Source organism: Phalaenopsis equestris, unplaced genomic scaffold, assembly GCF_001263595.1.
Source record: "Phalaenopsis equestris unplaced genomic scaffold, ASM126359v1 Scaffold000940, whole genome shotgun sequence".
In the NCBI taxonomy this organism is placed as follows: domain Eukaryota; kingdom Viridiplantae; phylum Streptophyta; class Magnoliopsida; order Asparagales; family Orchidaceae; genus Phalaenopsis; species Phalaenopsis equestris.
This window is the reverse complement of record NW_018165379.1, coordinates 44,695-68,710: the sequence shown is the minus strand read 5'-3', so window position 1 is coordinate 68,710 and position 24,016 is coordinate 44,695. Positions and strand designations below refer to the sequence as shown.

The window sequence follows — 24,016 nt, the reverse complement described above, 5'->3', positions numbered from 1 at the left end:
GCATTAACTAGATGATCACTTGTTAACATTTTGAAATATCACAAGAAAAATCCTCAAATAAAAGGGTTAACTAGGAGTCCTTAAGGCAAAAAGACCCTGGTAATCCATATTTGTAGTGTATGTTTCTAGAAACCAACACTTTGGTGGTGCATGGCAAATATCTAGAATTGACAACCGTCGCAGTTGCACTCACCATATTCTAAATGTCGATCATCGTAATTGCACATCAAAATTTATATGTCAGCATATCACAAATTTGGTCAATAGCATTTAGATTTAAAACCAAAATAGATCATAGAACCGAAGAAGGCGAAATTTAATATTTGAATATGAAACATAAAAGCGAGAGATGTCAAGTGAAAAGCTATTAAATCTATTTTTGACAATTTGGAGAAGGGGTGTAAACAACATTTATATTGTTAGTGTTTGGCCCGTGTTCAAAATGGCTCATGAATAGCCTGTTTGTGATCGACTCGATTCAAACTCATTTGTTCAAATTAAGCTTATGTTCAGCTCGAATTAAATTTTCAAATATTAATTTTCTATTTTAAAACATTTTCAAAAAGACAAAAAAAATTAAGCTTGTGTTCGTTTCATGGTTTTTCTTGCCGTTTTCAGAAGAGACAACCATCGAACGAGGTTTACCCCCACACACCGCCAAACTCCTATATTTGATTCCTCCGCTATTCCACAATCACTTTCCTGCTAAATAAGCTTTCCAAACACCTTATAGGAGCCCTAGATCGGTGTCATGCATCTATCAATCTATGCCATATGCCATTCACTCCAATATGGAAAATCTCAGAAAGTGGTCGATTTTTATTAAATCATTTTACACTTTCATCTCCTTTAGTGTGGTGATATATTAATAATAGCAAGATCTGATATTTGTTTGTCTAGTATCTTAGAAGAGATTAACTAGCAAATTTGTTCTTTATAGTATGCGTCTTCTCAATTCCATCACTTACTCCATTTGAAATGTCTATCAAAAAGATGATTTCCATATCTCCTTTGATCGTTGGGCAATTTTAAGAAGATTTGGAGAAGTTTTTTAAGTTGTTTCGTATCATAAGGTTGTGGAAAGCATAATTTTTTTTAATTTATTCTTAACCTAACGCTTGTGATAAAGCAATTTTAAGGATCTTTGTGACATTTTCTTCTTCGTATCAAAATCTGCAACGAAACAAATGCAAGATATTTCACAAATTTTGCTAAATGAGAAGGCGCTTCGGTTCATCATCTTCTCATTTTTAATTCAAATGACAAAAAGGCTTATTATCAGCAGAGAACAAATTTCAGATCTTAAACTCCCTAAGATTCCTGCACAGCTATTTAAGAGAATTGTGTAGACGTATATTTAGAAGATGATTTCCATATCTACTTTGACCATTGGCAATTATAAGAAGATTTGGAGAAGGTTTTAAAAAGTTTTTTGGTATCATAATGCGGTGAAAAATATAAATTCTTTATTTTCTTTGTCACCAAAAGCTTGTGATAAAATAAATTTATGAAATTTTCATTTTCGTATCAATTCTACAATAAAAAACAAATGCAAGGTATTTCACAAAATATGCTAAATGGGAAAGTGCTTCGGTTCATCATTGACAAGAAGGCTGCTATCATCAGCAAACAAATTTCAGATCATAAACTCCCAAAGTTTCCTGCACAACTATTTAAGAGTATTGTGTAAATTATAGAACAATTTAGCTCTCCTGAGTTCTTGAGTTCCTTATCGTTTCTAAATCTTTTTTTTTAATTTGTACATCTCTTAATTTTAATGAGATTGGTTTTATCCTAATTTTTCAATAAAAAGAATAATCACGGCAGAAACAAGTTGTCAATTAATTGCTCAATTTCACAATCATCCTTCTTATTAGAATGGAACCTCAAAAATCACAAATGGTTGTTATACTAATCACATACCAAATGAATACATCTAGGAAAATAAAAATCAAGCAAAAAAAAAAATCAAAATTAAAATTGAACTTGCCTTCACCAAACTCATATGCATAGGTCGTGACTGCTCATCAAAGTAGGGAACTAGAATATCAGAAAGCCCTTGCAATGCCCTTCAAGAAAACACACAAGGAACTCACCAAATAATAGATTCAAACACACAAAAAGCTAGACAAAAACACTTTTGCATTAGTACAATAAAATGAATGTTTAATGTGCGTTGGATGGGCACTTCACAAATTCCGAGAAACTGGTTATCCATTCAATTCTCATTGCACTGGAGGGAGAGAAAAGATTTAATAGGACAAAGAAATGTACCTCAAAAGCCATAAGAGAGCTTCATATGAATGCACTATGTGTGGGTTATTTAATAGCCTGCATGTTTAATATAACAAGGAAGAATTTTTAAGAAGCTCTGTCAATCAATACCAAATGTGCTTATTTCATCATGTAGCTGGAAGTAAACCAATAGAAATTCAATGTAAGAGAGCATTCAATAAAGGTTCATTTGATTTTTGGAAATTAAAATTATATCTTACAGAACTGAATAATTTAACAAATCACATTGGTTGAATGTAACTGTAAATCAAAGAGCAATTTAAACTAGATTAAAATTTACAAGATAAAAGAATTCTTTTTCATCAGCAAAACTCACCAAATCCGGATTCTAATACACGCTCTATTGAGTCCCAGAGCATGGCCTGACCTATGTGATCTGGATATTTTGACAATGGGTGATCAAGGCTGTCTTGTTCTCCTTTCATTTCATCTCATCACCCCCCACCCCCCCTCCATCAGGAGTCTTTTGCCTCATCTTCTAGGATTTTAATTTCAGATATCCACTGAGTGAAAACTATTGCATTAATTCTCCCTAGAGGATCGGATTAACACTTCACTAATTATATTACGAATCCGAATTAAAATTTCACCAACTCAAATGTTGCCGAAATACTCCTTTCAAAACCTACATTAAGCTCTTTTTTAAGATGCTCTGCTCTTTTTCGTTGTATGATTCTCACATTTTAGAACAAGGACATTAAAATGATATAAAGTTGGTTGCATTTGGAACGATCAAAACTAACTTGTTGACTTAATGTGATTAAATTTGACCAAAATTGTTCATGTTAAAGATATTTACAGCATTTAAGTTTTCCTGCAAGAAATACTTTATAAAATTAGTCTTAATATTTGACTAATAATTGCATATTTCTAATCTTACACTATGGGTTTCATTGACATTGTTTTGGAGAACTCCAAATGCAACTTAAAAATCTAACATTTGAGATAGGTTAAGTAAATGCTTGTAGCAATTGATTTTATAACTTCAAGCCTCAATTTGGGCAAGTTTGGAAACTATTGTTATGGTAAAAAAGTAAGTTGAAGTTATAAGAGCAACAAGTAAGCATTTTGTAAATAATTTTAGGCATATGCTGTATTTATTCCGTATTGCTTGAACCATCATTTGAAGCTTATCAAAAGGCCTCGCCATATAATTGCAGAAGTAACCATTGTATTGTCATTATTTACTACACTACAAATATTTAGTTAAAATTAGTGACTAGCTCGATGAACACAGCCTGATATTAAGAAATCCGTAGAGAAGCGGTTAGCAAAAAAAAAATTAACCTTCATCATACTGCAGTTTATTATTAGCATTAAGAATCTATAAAATTGAAGAAAAGATTCAAGCTCAACTATCTACCATTTTGTGTGGACAGAAGGATTAGAAAAATGCCCTTAAAGTTCATCTCCTTAGAGATAATCATTGTCGTCATACACATTATGCAACTTCTAATTACGTAGGAATGATGAAGCACTCGCTGCCATAGTTATTGATAGGAGAATGGTTCATGCATGATGTTTTCCATGACTCAGCTTGTCTTGATATAGTCCGCATGCAAAACCCGTCATCTTTTATTTTGTACAAAGATTTAATCTCATAGATTATTGAAAGATGCATTACATATCTATGCCAAGGAACAAGTAGTGATGAAATTGTATGGTAGGCCACATAAACTACAATGAATGCAATAACTTTAGCTTCAATTTGTGTAGGACTGCTGGATGGAAAGGGTTAGATAATGATATTAGTGAATCAAATAATTCTTTAAGAAAACCTATGGCTTTAAGGTTCCAAAAGGTATGAAATGTATACCATTTTCATGCTTATAGAACCATTTCAGTAAGACTTACAATTTCATCTAATTTTCAGGGAAATAATACCTCATAGATAACGGCAATAAAGTGCATACTAATATGGTTACGAAGGATAGTAAAATTAACAATCAATCAAATCGCACCTCACTAAGAACTTCAAGATATAAAAGTAGTTCGTCAATGATAATGAATAGCTAATTAATAAGCATCCATAAGAAATCTTTATCAAGTTGTTAACAGAAACTTATCCTCACAATTAAGAGAATTAAAATGCACGTTGTTATTAAAGTGATGGTAATATGCTCCAATAAATTAACTTTTTAAAAGGTAGAGAGAGACATACCGCTTCAAACTTTCAGAAGCACCTTCCAACCAATGTACTAGTAGACACTTATCAAGGCGGTGACCATAAGTATTAGTAAGAAAACAAAGAGCGCCATTCCTGTAGAATGAGAAAAATATTGATATGTTTACAACGGAGTAATTAATACTTGGTTTATTCAAATATGAATACAAATAACTAAGTGCAAATAAGCTTGAATAAAAATAAGGTAAATGCTATGATAATTGATTTAATAATTACAGCTATCTTGAAATAATCGTATACATATAGTTATGTTGGTTCCTGATAAATTGAGTGATTAAATAGTACAATAGACAAGTATTTAAATTGAGAGATGGTTCACTTCATTCGTGAACTTGCTATGGTGTCTCGTCCCCATTAGTTGCATAGCATAGCTGAACAAGTGGCTTGAATAGAGACGCATGATAAAAATTAGAATTAGCAGGAGGGTAAATTAAAACAAGATGGAGAAGCAAATAAGAGCATACGGCTAGGGAAATTGAAAGGGAGAGTAAGGGATTGAGGCTTGTGAGAAAAGATAACTCGAGATAGGGATGGCAGCAAATAATCCATAAGGGAGAGGGTGTGGTAGACAAGAGGATCAAAGAGAGATGATCATTGATTGAAAATTTTGCAAAGATTAAGGATTTGCTTGATTTGGTTCATAGAAACTACCTTAGATAAACAAGAAGGTTGGAGATTATATGAACCCATGTTTGATAATACCTTTATCGTGAATCTATAATTAGCAACCACTGACTAAAGTTGATCCTATTTGAGTTTTAATGGTGTTGAGGTAAAAGAATTTTATACAAAATTGGGGCGCTTGGATATAGGTAAGTACAAATAATAGAACTAAGAAAATTAATATCAAACATATTCTCAATCAAGATATTAAATTACAAAATAATGGGGATATCCTCAACATTGAGTTTCAATCTGGTATGACAACACACTCCCTAAAATCAGAGCATATACATGAAGATCCAGCTTATTGTAAACACTGGAGAATCATAATTCAAGAGCCTTTGCAAGGATATCTGCTAAACATTATTCACTAGAAACATAAGAAGTAATGACCTTTAAGAAAATGATGACTGATGCAATGAAAATCTACTTTAATATTTTTTTAAAGCATAATTTTATAACAAGTAAATGAAACGAGGACAACATGAGGCAATTATGAAGAATTGTCTGATAAAAAGTAAAAAAGCACAAAGCAAAATAATAGAAAACCTAATGGTATAAGAAGAACAATCATTAAGAGAAAAACTATATGATCTCTCATTTATAACACCTCGCGTAATCCTAAAGAACCTTTACGAGCAATAATATTTTTTCTCTTATTCCTGCCTCGCATAGCAAACAAGATTTGAATTCATATATCCATTAGTGTTGTTGAATTTATGACTAGACAGCATCATATTATTGATAAAAGGAGGGATACTTATACCCAATTAAAATAGATATAACAAAGTCAAGAAATAAAACAAAATAAAACAAATGAGAAAGAAATAAAATAGAATAAAATAAAGAGGAAATAAATAATGAGGGAATAAAAGCTAATAATAAGTGATAATCGTTAGGGATTGTCGTTATAAATCTAATACTCTCCATCAAATTGAAGCATAGATGTCAATCATGTTCAACCTAGATTTGAAGTCATCGAACAAAGGACAACGTAGATTTTGGGTGATATCTACTAGTTGACCATTAGAGGGCACAAAAGGGACAAACTTTCCTAGACTCAATCTTTTCATTAATAAAGTGTCTGTCAATCTCCACATATTTGGTACGATCATGCTAGACTAGATTATGAGCAATGTTGATGGCGGTCTTATAATCATACAATAGCTATAATGGGATGGAGGTTGGCAAGGCCATGGACCGAAATTCATCTTCAGCACTGCTCCGAGCAACTACATATTGTTTCTTGCTTTAGCACGTGACAAGATTTCTCAATACAAATGAGCAATACCTCGAGGCGGACCGTCGATCATGAACCGACCCGGCCCAATCATCATTTATATAAACAGCAATAGACCGAGAGGTGTGAAGAGAGAGAAACGAACATGAGTCCGGTGTACCTTTTACATGGTGGAGCATTCGGTGGACAGCTTGGAGGTGGTGCTCATAGGGGTTATGCATGAATTGAGTCACTATATCAATTGTTTGGCATATGTCATGGCAAGTATGGCGAGATAGATGAGTTTTCCGACAAGGCGTTGGTAATGAGTCTTGTTGACAGTCACAACATTGGGAATGTCAGATAACTTTTCATTGGGATCCATAGAGACAGCCACTAGTTTTCACATAAGAAAGTTGTTCTCTGTCAAGAGATTGATCACATATTTGTGCTGAGACAAGAAAATGCTCTAAGATGACCAAGCCACTTCCATGCCTAATAAATACCAAAGAGATCTCAAGTCCTTCATTTCAAAGCACATACCAAGAATGTCATTCAAGGACTCCAATGTTGGGAGATCGTTACTTGTAAGAACAATATCATCAACATAGATAATAAGGATAGCTACATGGTCATTGGAGGAATGTCGGAAGAAGAGAGTGTGATACGATTGAGTCTGAATAAAACCATGACCCACGACAACCTTTGTGAACATGACGAACCAGACCCTTGGAAACTAATTTAGCCCGTAGAGAAACTTTTGTAGTCTACAAACGTGTCCTTTGGACGCAGCAGATTCAAAGCCAAGAGGGAGAGAAATGTACACCTCTTCTGTAAGCTCTCCATTCAAGAACGCATTCTTAACATCTAACTAGAATAAAGGTCAATCCAGATTCACCGCAAAAGACATTAAAACAGGAATAGTGTTTAACTTGGCCACTAAGAAAAGTATCTCCTCATAGTCAACTACGTAGATCTGTAAGTACCCTTTAGTGACCAATCGTGCTTTTTTGCATTCAAAGAATCCATTTGAGTTAAACTTAGAGCTGAAAAGTCATCACCACCCCACAGCTTTCATACCCAGGGGAAGATCAACCAGTTCCCACATATGGTTACGCTGAAGGGCACTTATCACCTCCATTACTGTCATTTTCCAAGTTGGATCAGCAAGAGAAACTTCAATAGTAGTAGAGATCTGATGATCAGTCAGGGCAGTAGCAAATGCTCTATAGGTCGACGAAAGATTGTGGAAAGAGGCATATTTTGTCATAGAATAAAAGGAGCATGTCTAATTGTGTACCTTACTCGGAGAGCTCACCTCCTCATTTAGAGGAGGGGTCGTGTTGACAAGGTCGCCCAGAGTGGAGTCAAGATCATGTAAGGAGGTAGCGAACTCCGGAGTTGGAGTATTGGGATGGGTGCCCCCAATGTAGGCAGGAACATTAGGAGGAGGAGATGGTGCACTCAGCGGACAGGAGACTCCTCGGTGGTAGAAAAAAATGGGGGAAACATCCATAGGAGTAAGACATAAGAGTATGATAAGGAACAGTGTCTAAGAACTCAAACTCCCCCTCACTTAAGGCCGAGCTAGAAAAATAGAGAACACTTTCAAAAGTGACATCAGCACTCACATAGATTTTGTTTGTGGTAGGATCAAAACACTGCTACCCCTTTTGAGTTGCAAAGTACCCAAGAAAGATACATTATATTGATCTGGGATCAAGTTACTCCGAGTGGGGGCAATGTTTCAAACAAAGTTTTTGCATCAAAAAATCTTGGGAACTAATGTGAAGAAGACCCGATTGGCAGGGAAGAATTACATTAAGAGGGCTAATGGGGTTCGAAACTTATGAATTTTAGAGGGGACTCTATTTATAAGATAGGTGGCAGTCAGACTGGCATCATTCCAAAAGTATTTAGGGATATTGCATTGAAACATAATGGGATGAACAATGTCAAGGAGGTGATAGTTTTTCCTCTTGGTTGTCTCATTTTGTCGAGTGTCCATACAAGAGTTATGGTGGAAGATGTCATTATCAAGAATTCACCCAAAATAGAGTTAAAAAACTCATGGCCATTTTAAATTGAATTAAAATGAAGGTGTAGAAGTTTTGAAAGGTGACAGCAACCTCTGATTTGTCTTTTAAAATGTAGATTCATGTCATTTGAGTGTGGTCATCAATCAAAGTCAGAAACCACCATTTATTGGTGTAGCTGGAAGTACGAGAGGATTCTCATATGTCACTGTAAATGAGAAAATAAGAAGCGTAAGGTGTGTAAGTGTGGGGTGGGTAATGGACCCGATGATGCTTGGTTAACTGAAATGTCTCACAAATAAAGTTAGAAAGTTTTTTATTAAAAAACATCAAGAGATACAAAGTTTTTAGGTATTAGAAACTAGGATGACCCAAACGATAATACAACAACATAATGGGACATTCAATGATTCAAGATAAACTACAGCTCCTGAGTGGCATGTCCTCACTCTTCGTGTCTTCTCTTGGAAGTAATACAGTCCAGCTACCCTCTTAGCAGTTCCAATCATTTTCCTTGAACAACGATCCTGAAACACACAACCATCATAAGAGAAATTAGTAACAGAATCAATATCATTCGTTAGCTTGTTGGCAGATAACAAGTTACATTGGGGAACATGTAAAACAGAATTAGACCGATTGTAGTACAACCGATCAATTACCAGCAATAGAACTACTTAAGTCATCACAATTCTGACAGCATCTTTTCCCATAGCAAGGATAGTAAGTCAAGAAAGCTTGTGAGCATCAAGTCATGTAATCTGTGACACCTGAATCAATAATCCACGAACTAGAGCAGGAAAAAAACGTGAGAGCCATACAAAGAGTACTTAGTCGGAAGTAACAGTTTGACAGACCCGCAGAGACTTGATTGGCTCCAGGAAGCTTGATCAATTGCCCCATCTGGTTTTTTAGGGATTCGAAGGATTCCATGATTTTTCGGGTAGGAGTCAGTTGAATCATTGTAGAATCGAACGTTGACGTGTGACCCTTTGGTAGCAAAAGATTTGGCTGAAGGTTAGTCTGTCGATCCTGAGTGTGGTTGGGTTTGTGACAATAATCACAAGTGGAGTGGTTGGTCCAAGGTGGCATGGATGAATGCTGAGCACTTTTCAAGATCAAGGCGAATGATTCGGCTAAAGGAATAAAAATGTCGAGTATGACAAGTCTTTGGCTCTCTTCCCGACGAATCTCGGTAAAAGCAACGCGGACAGAAGGAAAAGTGTCCCAACCAAGAATACAGCCCCAAACTTTGTCAATGTCTTTGTTAAGGTCAGCCAGGAATTGGAACATGTGATCCTTTTGTAATTTTTCTGAAAAAGAGAAAGGTCGATCAGAGAATCCCAAGTGTAGTCGTAGTATAGGTCGTATTCCATCCAATGTAGAACAAGATCATTATAATACTGGTTCACGATCCTTGACCCCCTGCTTTGCCTCCACAATTTTATTAGACACCTCATAAAGTTGGTCGGAGTTTCTTACATCCAAGTAGATAACATGACAACCATCCAGAGAGCACTAGCTGAAGGGAGGAACATATATGAACGACCAATCGAAGTCTCCATGGAGTTGATCAGCCGAGCATGATCATTGAATTCTCCACTTCCCAAGCTTCATATGTCGGACCAATCTTTGGAGGTTCAAGAGTCATACCTGTGAGGTGACCGAACTGCCCGCAAACTTTGATGAACAAAGACACCGCTTGGAAGCATTGAAGAAAGTTACTCTTGTTTATTTTATGAGTTGTGATCAAGAAGTTCATATTGGTTTCTTGTCCTCCGGTCTGTAGAGAGATTAAGCTCGATGAAGATCCTCCGGTAGACTCAAGCACACTATCGGTAGGCAGTTCTGTGGTGGAGGAATCTGTCATACTTCCAATAGAGCCAAAGATGATGTTGGGTTACCGAGAAATAGGAAGGCTAGCAAGAGGGATATGAATGTTCAGTGGCTGGAAAAAAGACTTCTGGAATCAACACCAGAGTAGAGGGATAGAGTCGGCGGCTAAGGAAAAAACAGTCGCCTAGAAGGTTGTACAGAGAGGCCTCACGTCAGAAAAACGACAGGAAGACCTGTAGGAAGGCTTGTAGGGAGACAGACTAGAGGAGTTGTTGAGATCAGCGGTTGGAAGCTTCAACGGCAGGAAGGATCAGAGGCAACTGAAAGAAATATCGGTCGGCTAGGAGAGATGTCGATCAGCAGCACCAATGCCTAGAGGTGGCTGGCGGCAAGAATCCTACAGGAAAAGACCTGCAGGTGGCCGGCGGCTATAGTGGAACTTTTAGGGTTAGAGTCATGGCTCTAATACCATATTGAATTTGTGACTAGAGCATCATCATATTATTGATAGAATGAGAGGTATTTATACCCAATTACAATGACATAACAAAAGAAATAAATAAAATAGAATAAAATAAACAGGAAAGAGATAAAACAGAATAAAAAAAAAGAAATAAATAATGAGGGAATAAAAGCTAATAATAAGTAATAACGGCTAGGGATTGTCGTTATAAATCTAATATGTCAACACTCTTAAAACTGTCATTTGAGTTATAAGGCTACTCTGTAGCATGGTCATCATCGTCTTCAATTATAAGAAGAAATGAGGAGCTAATATATTAGGAAGATAAAAATTAATGAACAAGCTTGTAGATGATGAGGAGACCTGATCCCTTATACTACAAAAACAGGCACAAAAGATTTAGATGCCATTGAATGTTCTACAATTAGTTCCAAATTCTGAGTGCAAGCTTAGTCTAAAGTAAGAGAAGCAAACAACTTGTTTAAAGATAAAATATCATCATCAGCATGCTTCACTTATGCTTGGATGTTTGATTTCCTCAATTCTAGATGAGCTCTGAAACATTAAGAATGGTTGCGCCGAAAACTTTCAAGTATAAAAACAGCAAGGATGCTGTCAAATTCTATCCGCTATCAATAGGCACATAATGAAAGCCAATAAATGCCTCCTTTTCACAAGTTATATTAACCACAATTCAATCAGAACTCTAAAGACAAATAGTTTTAAAAAATAATTCATAACAACGTCCACTTCAAAGACTTACCAAAAAACAAAACCCAAGGAGTATAAAATAGATTGGGGAACTGATCTAAATGAAACCAAGAAAAACAAATCCAAATAAGAGTGATAAATGGTTCCACAGAAGAGTCAAAGCGATAAAATCCTTTTAGCATACACATTGAATAGCCACTGACATAATAAGATTGCCTCTAGTATATGTAATTTGCTATTCAAGTAAATATTATGATGATATGCTGAGAAAAAGTAAGCCCAACAAAAGTCACCAACCAATTGTAAGTCTAACAAACCAATTCAACATGTTTTATTCTTTCATTAAAAGTATGGTTGATGCAATTATCCTTCCTCTAAGCGACATAATTAAAGGTTGCTCCATATAAATGACTTCAAGAGATTACCATAGAGAGAAATTATCCACGTCCATTTGATCACAATTTATAGTGATGGCAAGGAATCATACAAAATTTAGCCAAACCGTGTAGAAAATATTCTCAAAATAATTATTGCAATAAAATTGTCATCCTTGGCAACCAAGCATGCTTTGTAACAGTACCGCACCATCTAAATAAAACTTGATCAGTAACAAAATAAGTTTAACATCTCCAAGTTGGGAAACTAAATCCTACATGTTACAAGAGTTCCAATCTAACATCTATTGCATGTTTTCAGTTAGAATAAATCAGTGTTTTATAGGTACATTCTTAGAATAAAAAATTGGAAATTGAAAAGGCGAATCTACAAAATGAGAATGATAAATAATTGAATGAGGAAAGAGACTATACCAAACGATAATAATTTGTTGTATAGTTTCGAATGAGTAATTGAGAGATGGAGATCGAAGATTTTAAGCAAATGCTTACCTATAGATGATGAAATAAATAATTGAATGTATGTTAGCGGGAGGCAATCATGACCGACAAGTGTAAACTTCTAATTAAGGAGAAAGTACTGAAATAAGATCTGAAAGAGAAATAATAGAAAAGAATACTATAGTGAAGGTGACAGATACAAACTAAAGGGATGTTTTAATATAATTTTAAAAGATATAAATGAGAGAACCATAGCATCAAGAACCATTCTAAGTTCTGAAAAAACCCCTAAAGATACGGTTAATAACACAAGGAGAAAGTTTATCCCATCCAAGCTAAAGAGAATCGACAAAACAATAACATAAGTGATAAAAAAGTGACAATGAAAGAGATCAACTGAGAGGCATTAGGTGCTGCAGAGATGCAGTAGAGTTGCAGGTATTAACAACAAAACAAGCATCTAAGGATAAAAGAAAGGCTGGGCGGTGAAGAAAGCACGGGATGTGCACATAAGAGGCAGGAACATACTCAATTTGTCTTGCCAAAGTAACATGGGCTAGCAATCAATGTAGAGACAATGTGACTGGGTAGAAGGGTGAACAAGCAGGATGATGCAATGCAAGGATGAAAACATGTTGTGGCAATAGGTATGAGAAAAACACAATGGAAACCTACATATGGGATGCAGATGCAAGCAAGAGTAGATATCTCACAAAACGCCTGACCAGAATCAAGATCCCAACAACGTAAAAAAGTGAATGAGAAGAGAGAAAAGAGCACGGAACCTGTGGCAAAAACCAGATATTTGTGGGTTAAGGGAAGGGGGTACAAAATTTAGGGTTAGGAATACCCTAGCACTTATACAATATTTCAGGAAAAAAGATTTTAATTCAAATTGGTGCCTATATATATATATTTAAAATCAAAGGAATAGCAAAGAAAAAAATTTAGGGTATATTCTCAATCAAGAAAAAATATTACGCTACAATGGCCCCACAAAAGAACATTCTCATCCTTGATTTTCAAATATGCTATGATAGCATATAGGTAATGTGAAGAGAATCGTGATCATAGTTGGTGGCATAAATGGGGTGCTTAGCTGAGGCCAACCGGAATCATGGCCAATTTGGCCATAGAGAGAAAATAATATTAAAGATCATCCCCAATACCATCAAAATAAAAAATATGGAAATGCTTTACGTTGATTCTTCCATTCATACGCCCAAGGATAATTTTATACATCAATATTGATTCAAAATTCTTAAACCATGGAAAATCATAATCAAACAAGCCCAAAGAAGGCAATAAGCACAATAAAGAAAAACCCCAATTTAATTCTGGCGCAATAGGAGTATTAATCCCACATTTCTAGATTGCCACGTCATTCTAATCCTAAAATTAGCTATAATATTGCAGTCATAATCATTTCTATCATTGCAACATCGTTGGGATGTATGTGAAAAAATGGCTTATCAATTCCTTTAACAATTAACATAAACTATTGTTGCCTCAAAAGACAAATTTATCCAAATGATAAAGGCCCGAAGCAATTATACTAGTTCCAACACAAATCCAATAATATGTTATTGAAATTAATTTTATAAAGTTCCCAAAGCCCTCAGATCTAAGCGTGACACTTTGGTGCTGTATTACAAACGGTTGTATGCTCGTTCAATTAAATTTACAATTATACTAGACCCAACAATACTAATTGTAAGATTATTATAAAAAAAATTCAACTAAATATTTGTAGTCAATATTTGATTACATGAAATCAAAAGTGTTTATATGCTCGTTGAAAATAAACAGGAGTTATGAAATAAACAGGAAAGAAAAACAAAAATACACAACACAAAATTAGATGAGGACAAATGGCAAGCAACCTTTCAACTTGGTAAATTTAATTGAATGACTTTCATGGTTATAGAATCTGAAAAAGAAAATAAAAAATTTTACAAAACATTAATGACTTTAAGCTGCAACTATGCCAAGAAATAATACAAGAGTTTAAATGTGTTCTTTTCATTTATAAGTTTTTGGAGGTTGAGTCAATAGCGAGCATATGCCACAAATATCCAGCTTAAACAGTAAATATTAAAAGAATAAGAATTTATAATGTGCATAAGCAAATAGAAGAAAAATAGCATGCAAGCATTCTAACAAATTATATACTTGTCAAACTGTAGATTGTACTAACCAAAGCCATGATCCCTTCGAGATCCCATCTTTTATACGATCCATTGCATCTACCATCTTCAATTTTTTCTCTTGATGAGGTATCTTTCTTGTCTCTTTGCAAGACTAAAGATGATAGGGGCCTTAGAATTATAAATTTCATGATATATCTAGCCTACTAGGCTTAGGATCATGGGCAATATAGATATTCATATTTATACCCAGTAAAAAATTGTAGCAGCGAGCTCCATCAAAGTTTGATAAACATTCCCTAAATGTCCCATCTTATCATCCCTTGACGCATCGCTCCTAGAAGACATGTTGCAATCATTGTTTAAATCATATCATGTAATGAAAGAATTAATTACATTACTACGTGTTGAAAACAGGAAGCACCAGGATGTCCCATAAGAAGCGGCAGTGCCTTGGTCTAGTTCCTTGGCAACAACATCAAGAAGTTGTTCTGCAAACGAAACCTCTTCCAAAGTATATCTGCTAAGCTTCAATTGTATACTAGCATAAAGAATGAAACAAGCCTATAAAAGAAAAAACTCAACAAAATTATGAACAAAAATTATGAAAAGAATTAGCAAAAGTAAAAATATTAGACCTTCAAACCCCGGTCATGAGTTGTAAGCCAAAATCGAAAAAGAAACTCCTGTACAGTAGAATGGAGGTTTGCTGCAAGATCTCCAAGATTAATACCATCCTTTATCAGGTACGTGTTAATGCATTCCATAAGCTTGCGTGAGTACTTTCCTTCATCCCTTGCAATGTGAAAAATTCATACTTTAAAAGAGTACACTTAGCAAGTGTTAGAATCATAGAATTGGATGTGGTTAGCAATGTCTTCTTTGATCCTTGATAATATGCTTTGAAAAAGTGTTTTAAAATCTATCATGATTAAAAAGCATCTCCTAGCAAACTTCACCAAGATGCCATTTATAACGGTAAAATCAGGCACACCTTATGGAAGAGAATATCTCAATAAAGCCTGCAACAACATTCTCCCTAATATTATCTGGATAATCACCAGGTGGGTTTTCCAAAAGAGCGTGAAGCGTTTGAGCGCAGCGAAATGCTTCTTCTTTAGAGGTAGAAGGTAGAGAACCATTCCTACTTACAGTTGATACCACCTTGTCCATGTATAGCAATAGTAGACCTAGTTGGTGGAAGGGACAATAACTTAGCAACAAAATCTTTTATATCATTAGCATGTCAAGCATGTTGTAAAGAATGATAATAGGAAAACTCATAAATTTTCCTACTTGCATAAATGCGATGCCTCATCTGATAACGGTATTCATTTATGGACAACAAGAGCCGTAGGATGCCACTGTACTCTAACTGAAATGTAGGAACATCCTTTACAACATCCCATACGTGATTGAATAGCAGCTTAATGACAGAGCGCAAAGGGAATTTAGTAACTGAAAAAAAAGTAAATTCGTTTCAGTAAGATCAATTGCAGAATCAAAAACAATTGCAGAAATAAGTTGCAGGTAGTTGAAGCAGCTATGAGAGACAAGGAGAATATTGTTATGCAAATAACAGATTTTTTAGGATGCATTAACTTCTAGTCCACGCCATGATCACCTATATGGATAGAGCAGTTATTTGTGCACAAGAACTTACCCAACTCTGCGATTTGAAAGATTCACAACTCTATGGTGCCACAAAATCAAATTAAGAAATACACCAAAATGCCAACCCACATAAAACACTCAGTGTGCACAGAGCATGCAGTGATATAACTACACATGCACATAAAGCATTACTAAAATATAAGTGAAGAAGTAAATTATTGAATATGTAAATGTAATTATCCAGGTTTTAGACTAAAGCATGCCAAATCTTTTTTTTCTTTTGAGCCACAAAAATCCTACTACCTCCTTAAATCTCATTTTCCTCCCATTCTAGGTAAAAGCCTGAATTTAGCAAATCCTTGGGGAAGTAGAACTTAGGAGATTTATCACTTGTCACTATGCATCTTAATTTACTGCATTTAAAACCAAAAACTTTAAAATATTTGCCAAGCAATTTACTAGCATTTAACACAATTTAACATTTATCATAACTTATAATGTTTAGAATTTAATGCCTCTAGAATTTACTAAATCTACACATACAAGAGTTACTAAATCCTACTAGAAGCCAAACAGCCCCTAGGAATAAAAACCCTGAATAAGATCCAATAACCAAATGTAATAACTTGTCCTCGCCCCACCCTTTTGATCCGTACCAGCCAATGCTCGACTCGGCCTTTTTTCCCTCACCACCTAACCTCTTATTAAGTCCCAAATCAGGACTTAAGGCAGGAAACTTGGGTGACCAAAAATGGCAGCAATAGCAAGAAGGGGAAGGAAATGGTAGAGTCCAAGAGGGAAGAAAGGCGAACGTGTGTGAGAGCACACAGATTTGCAAGCTGAAAGCCTTGTAAGCCAGGAAGAATGCCCGATTTGGTTACTTTAGCTTTGACAGGTTCATTTGAAGGGAAGCCGATGGAAGAGAAAAATGGAAAAAAGGTTCGACATTTTCTTCTTCTCTCCTTCTCACATCATCACATCACCACCATCTTCATAACGTATTTAAGCTGGATAAACCTTAATCCCAATATTTTGCCTCAATTATTTGGTGGTTGCTTCTAAGTGAATATATATTAAATTGTTACTATGATCAACTAAAAAATTTTGGGGCCTTCCAAATTAAAAAAAAATAAATAATAAAACTAAATTAAGTTTAATATTGTGTAATAATGAAAAGAGTTTAAAATGAGTGTTAATGATATTTAACCTTATGTTATCTTTGCAATGAATACAAATTTATAACTTAGAAAGTATAAAAGAAGAATAAATCAAATTCTATGCAAAAGAAAAAAGATTGAAAACATAGTCATTATTACAAATATAGAAGTTAATTTTTACAACATGTGATTAATGAATGTTTGTGTTAAACTCATCTTATTTTACGCATGAGTGTATAACGCACATAAATACATATAATATAATTTATGATTGTACTTATCATTAGTTATACCAAGAAACTTATAACTTAAGTGTTAATAATATTTTATAATAAAAATATTAAATTACTAGTGATTAAGCTTGGTTAGATATAACTTATATCTTTGGTGAAATTTGTAAAACCAATCATTTCAAGAGTAAATACATTATTTATTATTTTTTTTTAATAATTGTTGTGCAATATATTAAATATGTAAAATTTAAATTCCTTTGAATTTAGGGTTTGTATAGCACAGTGTGTTTGAGCGAGAAAATCAATGTTATGATTGAAATGTTGATCTGCCTATAATCTCTAGTGGTATGTAACTTTTACTGGGTAAGAGATAAACATATATTTTCTTGTTATAATCATATTCCTTGCAACAAGTAGACATGTTTTTCCTGCTAATAAATTTATTGTGGAATGTGCTTATTTAATTATTTTATTTCATACAATCATATTGATATAATGTGATGGTTAATTTTGTTTTGATTTATTGTTGCATAAACTCCTGCACATTAAATTGTTCTCAGTAGTTATAGTATTTATTTTCAAGCGTGTCAACGCTTTTAAGTTCAAAAAAAAATATTTATTTTAATTTACATTTGATATATAACTAATAATGGTCATATTAGTAATAATATTCCTAATAAATTATTTATCTATAATGTGCCAAATGTGCCTATTTATTACAATATTATGAATATTAGTATTAAGCCCGTTTAAACATTGACAAATCCAATTAATGATAACTCTATATTGAATCAGTCAATTTCCTTAAAATTTGGCATCATAGAAAACAAACTACAGATATGTATACGAATATTAAAAATATCAATATATGACTAAATCCCCTTTATAATATAGCTCGAGTCCTCTTCAAGGCATAATATTGAGAATGCTCATTTCATGAGCAATTTCATAACAAATTTCGGATCTAATCAATAAGATGAGTATCTTATCTGTTGATACGAAGTATTCTGGCGATCCTCACGATCCGAGTCCGAGCTGTTGGAATCGGCAACGGATCACGAAATCTTGGTTATCTTCTTTATAGGAGTCCGTTTGGAAATCGTCCACCCTGCGCGCACCCCCCGAGTATAGGATTCAACAGGAACAGGAATCGCACAAGGTAGATTGATAGAACGCTCTGGTAAAATACCCACCAGTACCCATAACCCAGCAAAGAAAGCACATTATATTAGGGACGACTTACCCATTCAGTGACTTTGGCACTAGATGTTCTTAAAATGGGGTCAGGTGAATTAGAGAACAGACTAACGTCTGTTGGCATTCCAGCCTATCCGAAAGAGGATCGTACCTCTTGGTCGTGAATATCTGAATATGACGAAGCCGTCTATGTGGATATCTTTGCTTCGGAACAAAGCAATTAGAATTAGGCTCGGTCAACTAGAATGTGTGTGTGTGTGTAGTATGCATGTAAGTGAATATATTTATATATGGGAACATTGATAATTGGTAGGTATGGATTCTTCTTTAAATGTGTATGAGCATTACTAGATTAATTCCAATTTTAAAATCTCAACTTTATACACATTATAACTGTTACAATATAACATTCAATTTTACTCATGTTTGTTTCTTTGCTCTTATTTAAGCTCTATGCTTTCTCATTTATAATTTACTTGGTGGAGTTTCACCTACTGATTTATTTCTTATAAACTCGCCTCTCATTTTCAAGTGTTTAATCATACACCCTAAAGGGAGATTTTAGACTCAAACTTCCAGTATAACATTAGAGATGTTTAAGGTTAGAGCAACTTATTTAATCCGATATTTTAGTTATATAATATTTATCTTTTGATAGATAGATTGGTATGATGTTTTTAGATTTAAATGCTCTAATGATCTTATTAGTAGACAAATGTTATTGAAATCAAGTTCATATTGATTTGAACTATTTTTTTGATTTTCAGCTCACAAACTTCTGTTGAGTTTTCTGTTAGTTCCTTTGGTGGGGTGAGGTGTGACACCAAATGCCTAAAATAACCATAAAAATGCTAAGTAAATATAGCCATGCCACAAATAGTGACAAAACCAAATAGGAAGATGGCATGAATATGACATAAGATATTAAAATCCAACACAACTATACCGCATAAAAGAAACTAAAAAAGAATGATGCAGCAGTAGATTTGATAGAACCGTATCGTGTCATCCCTTTGATAGGCACCTGATTCTTTGAAACTAACCTGATAGCTTGGGATCTTCAGCACGATGAATAGCTATTCGTAGGGTCTTTGCCAGTAGCAATTTAGGATGGCGCTTCTTGCTCGCTGATATCTCCAACGCAATGCACTTGGTGAGTAGGGTGAGTAGAAATGGCCACGACTCTTCTACAAGAATTCAACAAATACCGAGCCAAAGAGTGAGAGCAAAAAAAAACAAAGCCTAATAACAAATCCTCTTTACGGTAAAAATCAAAGAATAAAAACAAATCCTCTTTAAGGTAAAAATCAAAGCCAGCTAACCATGAGGAACTCCATCAGGTCCGATCCTTGCTGTGTTCTTCGCGAGCAGCAGGCATAAGCTAGTGGACCTCTCGCCTTCAAGCCAACTATTAAGGAGCCGAATTCCTTCCTGGAAATGATATGGCAAAAGTTAGCAGATTCTTTCAGTTTTCCTTTTTTTTTTTTTCTTTTTTTTCCTTAAGAAGTGAAACCCTTCAGGCAAGCTCGAGGTGGAGTTTGGAGCAAAGACAGAAGAGCTTACGTCGCGCGTTTTAGGTTTGTCCGAGGAGAGCTTGGTGATGATCTCTTGGACGTCTCTCGATGTCGCCATGAGCGTCCTGAAGAGAAATTATCTCCTCATTGACTGCTGCTAGTTCAACGTCTGGGTTCGTCTCTGTCAATGCGTTGGTAAAACATCGGACTGCGCGGAGTTGCTCCTAGAGTGAAGAAAGAAGAGGGAGCGCGGGCATGGAAATGGGGGAAGAGGGTTTTAGATGGCTTGGGTTTTGGACATGTAGCACCAACCTTCACACAATGATGACCGGACTGCAGGATGTTGAGGGACTTCTATTATGGTTAGACTCTAACAATATTTATACGACACCTTACTGATAAAATGTCATATTTATTATCTCTAATATCTCATAACCTCGGCTTTCATGAGGTTTTGTTAAGCTTGTAATTTAAGCACATCAATCTCAAACATAATTTTTTGTTAAATATCACCCAAAACTTCTAATATCTCAATTCTACCACTCCAGTACACCCACTTCAATGAAGCAAGCACAGTGATCTCTCTCGAAACAACCTAGTCGTCACCAGCCCTAAATAATGGCATGGTTTAGGGACTAGACTTTCCTCGATGTCAACCAACTTGCATGAATGACTAAAGCCACTTTTGCTCCCTACAAGTAGTCTTCCCAGGTACACTGCTTGCTCTGTTGCAAGCCATCTCAAGTCTAGCCCATGCAAGCGGAGACAATCCCTATCTTTTGTTGCACTAATTTATTTCAATCTACATTTAACAATTTTTTTCTATCACAATGCTTCCCTTTTTCTTCTCGACCTTCTAGACTGGAAGAATGTCATGTTCTTGCTTTTGGTATGCAGAAAGCCCAAGATCTTTCATTACTTCACCATTTTTTGGAGATTTCATTATCATAGGTGGCTATAAAGTTGAAGATGTCAAAAGAGAATATGTTCTCATAAAAGTGTTGACTAAAAAGTCACAAGGCTCGAGAAACATCATAAAGTGTGGCTATAAAGCCGAAGATGTCAAAAGACAATATGTTCTCATAAAAGGGACGACTAAAGAGTCATATGGCTTGAGAAACATCATGAAGAGTGACTATAAAAACGGAGATGTCAAAAGACAAGATATTCTCATAAAAGAGTCAAGTAAAGAGTCATATGACACAAGAAATATCGTAATATGTGACATTTTCCTCGTAAAAGAATTAACTACAAAGCACGATATGCCTCAAAATGAGGCGCTCTCATCAAAGGTTGGCCAAGCAAGCATGACAATTCCATTGACTGGAAAATTATCATGCAGTTAGGGAGATATATATCCCGACTATATATCAAATACTCTAGGAGGTTTGTATCTTGTCTAAGCATTAGACTAGATAGCCAAGGTAGTATAGTCGATAGGAAAATGTCAGATTAGCATAAGTGATCTCAATAAGCAAAGATGTTCTCGTGCAAATAACTGACTAAAAATTTGATATAGTTCTCGCGAGTAAACCATCGAACAAATGACCATGTGGCGAAATAGCCCAAGATAGTGATCCACCTCAGTGATTATCACAATAATGTCAGTCTCCGGTAATGGCACCAGAAACTTGATCCTCTCCCTAACAACTTGATTAAGTTCTTAGAATCAAGTGTTCCTGCACACTAGGGTTTTTCACGCAAGTATACGTATTATTTTAGTAATATAAGATTCTATTGAGTCTGGATTGTCGATCCCACAGAGAGTGAGGTAATGAATCCTTTAAGAGAATTTCTAGTATAGTACTTTTTGTTCTTAGTTTGGAATTTTGATTATCCGAAAGCTCTACCAACTATTCCTACACTACTTTAATTAATTCTAATGTTAAAACCTATCTAACTTGATTGAATTGATGATTATCAAGATATAAAAGTTATCCCTCTCTTGTGATGATATAAATCCTTGTGTAGGAATAGATACTTCAAATTGCAAATGTGATCAGTGACAAATATGAGCAATTATCTTCTTCCGAGTGCATAAAGAAAGTTTGATTAAACTGGTTTTAATTCCTTAAACCCCAACTTGAACCCATTAAAACCTATTCTTCTATCTATTTGCATTGTTCATAGTTTACTTACACCTTACCCTTTCGAATAATCTGAATACTCTAATCGTTCTTCAAAGTCATAATGGGTCAAACAAATTTTAACAGTTTATATGGCTAGTTTAAAAAGTAAATTAAGCTTTGAAGAATACTCATCACATTGATGTTTAAGTATCAATTCTATAAGCATCCTAATATCCTGCACATTCAGGTTATTCATCACAAGAGAAAGGTAAGAAAGCTCTACTCACAGTGCATGAAGAAAATACCATAAATCATCATCTTATAATAAAACAAATCCACTAGAATTGTGTTTACAAACAGTACAAAACAATATAGAACACAATAATTTGTTTTTTTTCTCTGAGAAAAGAGATGAATATTCCTCCCCAAAAGTTCTCCCAGTGCTCCCTACAATGGTAAGTATATCGCCTTACATATTTCTCTTCAATCCCTCTCCAATCTCTCTAAGAAATTGAAAAATACAAAACTCTAAATCTATACTACAACTCCTCTACCTCCTTGAACTTCCCAAGGCTTCAAAATGTTCAGGAGGGCACTCCCAAACTGCCTACGTTGTGTTGAAATGCCTGTAGAAATTGCTCAAGCAGTTTCCAACACCTGGGCGCCAGTCTGTTGGTCCCCATATTGCATTGTTTCGCCTTTGCTTCACTTAATCTCAGCTCTACATCACTCCATATGTCCTACCTATTATACTTGCAAGAAAAACATAAAAAATGTCTTTCTTTAAAGTGCAATTTCATCCATAAATAGGTGCAAAATATAAAGAAAATTATGCATGCTTTAGGACATATCAAAATCCCTCAAACGTAAGCGTTACTTGTCGTCAAGTAACACGACAAATTTAATAACCATATTTATTGATTTAAGGAAATGGGTTTCATTTAATTGTTATACAATTTTTCCTTGAGAATGTCACAGTGTAACTTAAGAAAAATTCTAGCAAATCAACCTAGAACTAGAGCATAAGAAAACCTTGTATTCAACTTCGAAATCCTGATTTTCTATCTACTTCGAAAATCATTGATATTTGTTAAACATAGAATCCTTAAAAAGACTTCGAAAATCATTACTTCGAAAATCATTGATATTTGTTAAACATAGAATCCTTAAAAAGTATAAAAAATAAAATTAAAGCACTCTATTTTTAAAGATTGACTAATACTTTTTGAAATAAAATTAAGTTTAGGATTGTAATAAAGACTTTTTCTTTAAAAAGATTCAAGTGAAACCACTTTTTAATTAGGTTTCTCCTCAAGTTTCTCCTCCATTAAATTTTTTTTTCTCTTACTTTCTTTTTCTTTATAATCTTTTCAATCCTTAACACATCTTAGGAGAATTACTATATCTGGATAGACCTTTAATGATTTTAAATTTTATTATCATATCCATAAAGTAAAACCTATAACTCTCCTTCAATTTTAATTTTTTAAAAAAATTGAAAGTATTAGTTGAAATAAGTTTTTAACAGAAGTTCAATTCTTATAAAATATAAATCTAAGGATTCCTAGTTTTTCAATTATACAATTATTTTCTACAATAAATAGTAAAATCACTTTTCTAAAACTTTTCGACAAGATGACTTAACTCTATAATAGTCTTGTTTACATGGAATTTCAAATAAATTTACCATATCATTTCTATAATCAAAATTAAAATATTCTAAATTAACACCACATACCTCAAGTCCTTTTAAAAACATAAAAATTTTACATGCAAGTTATTGAGGACAAAAAAAGTTAAGCTTTTAAAATTTTTTATCCCTCAAACTTGATTTTTAATGT

The 24,016-nt window shown here is 34.4% G+C and overlaps 1 protein-coding gene across 1 annotated transcript in view; it reads right to left on the bottom strand.

Annotated features, from left to right (window-relative positions):
• Nucleotides 1–20,457, bottom strand: part of LOC110032439 (serine/threonine-protein kinase ATM) — a 214,268-nt gene extending 193,811 nt beyond the window's left edge. Inside the window, exons 1-12 of the mRNA XM_020736078.1 lie at nucleotides 20,156–20,457; nucleotides 19,915–20,023; nucleotides 19,636–19,779; nucleotides 15,688–15,849; nucleotides 15,386–15,581; nucleotides 15,030–15,186; nucleotides 14,816–14,955; nucleotides 14,641–14,728; nucleotides 14,442–14,545; nucleotides 4,457–4,555; nucleotides 2,275–2,331; nucleotides 1,991–2,069 (exon numbers count right to left, since the gene is read on the bottom strand). Of these exons, the coding sequence (XP_020591737.1) occupies nucleotides 1,991–2,069; nucleotides 2,275–2,331; nucleotides 4,457–4,555; nucleotides 14,442–14,545; nucleotides 14,641–14,728; nucleotides 14,816–14,955; nucleotides 15,030–15,186; nucleotides 15,386–15,581; nucleotides 15,688–15,849; nucleotides 19,636–19,779; nucleotides 19,915–20,023; nucleotides 20,156–20,224 (1,404 nt within the window). The 5' untranslated portion in view covers nucleotides 20,225–20,457. The remainder of the gene's footprint in view (nucleotides 1–1,990; nucleotides 2,070–2,274; nucleotides 2,332–4,456; nucleotides 4,556–14,441; nucleotides 14,546–14,640; nucleotides 14,729–14,815; nucleotides 14,956–15,029; nucleotides 15,187–15,385; nucleotides 15,582–15,687; nucleotides 15,850–19,635; nucleotides 19,780–19,914; nucleotides 20,024–20,155) is intronic.
• Between the last annotated feature and the right edge of the window lie 3,559 nt (nucleotides 20,458–24,016).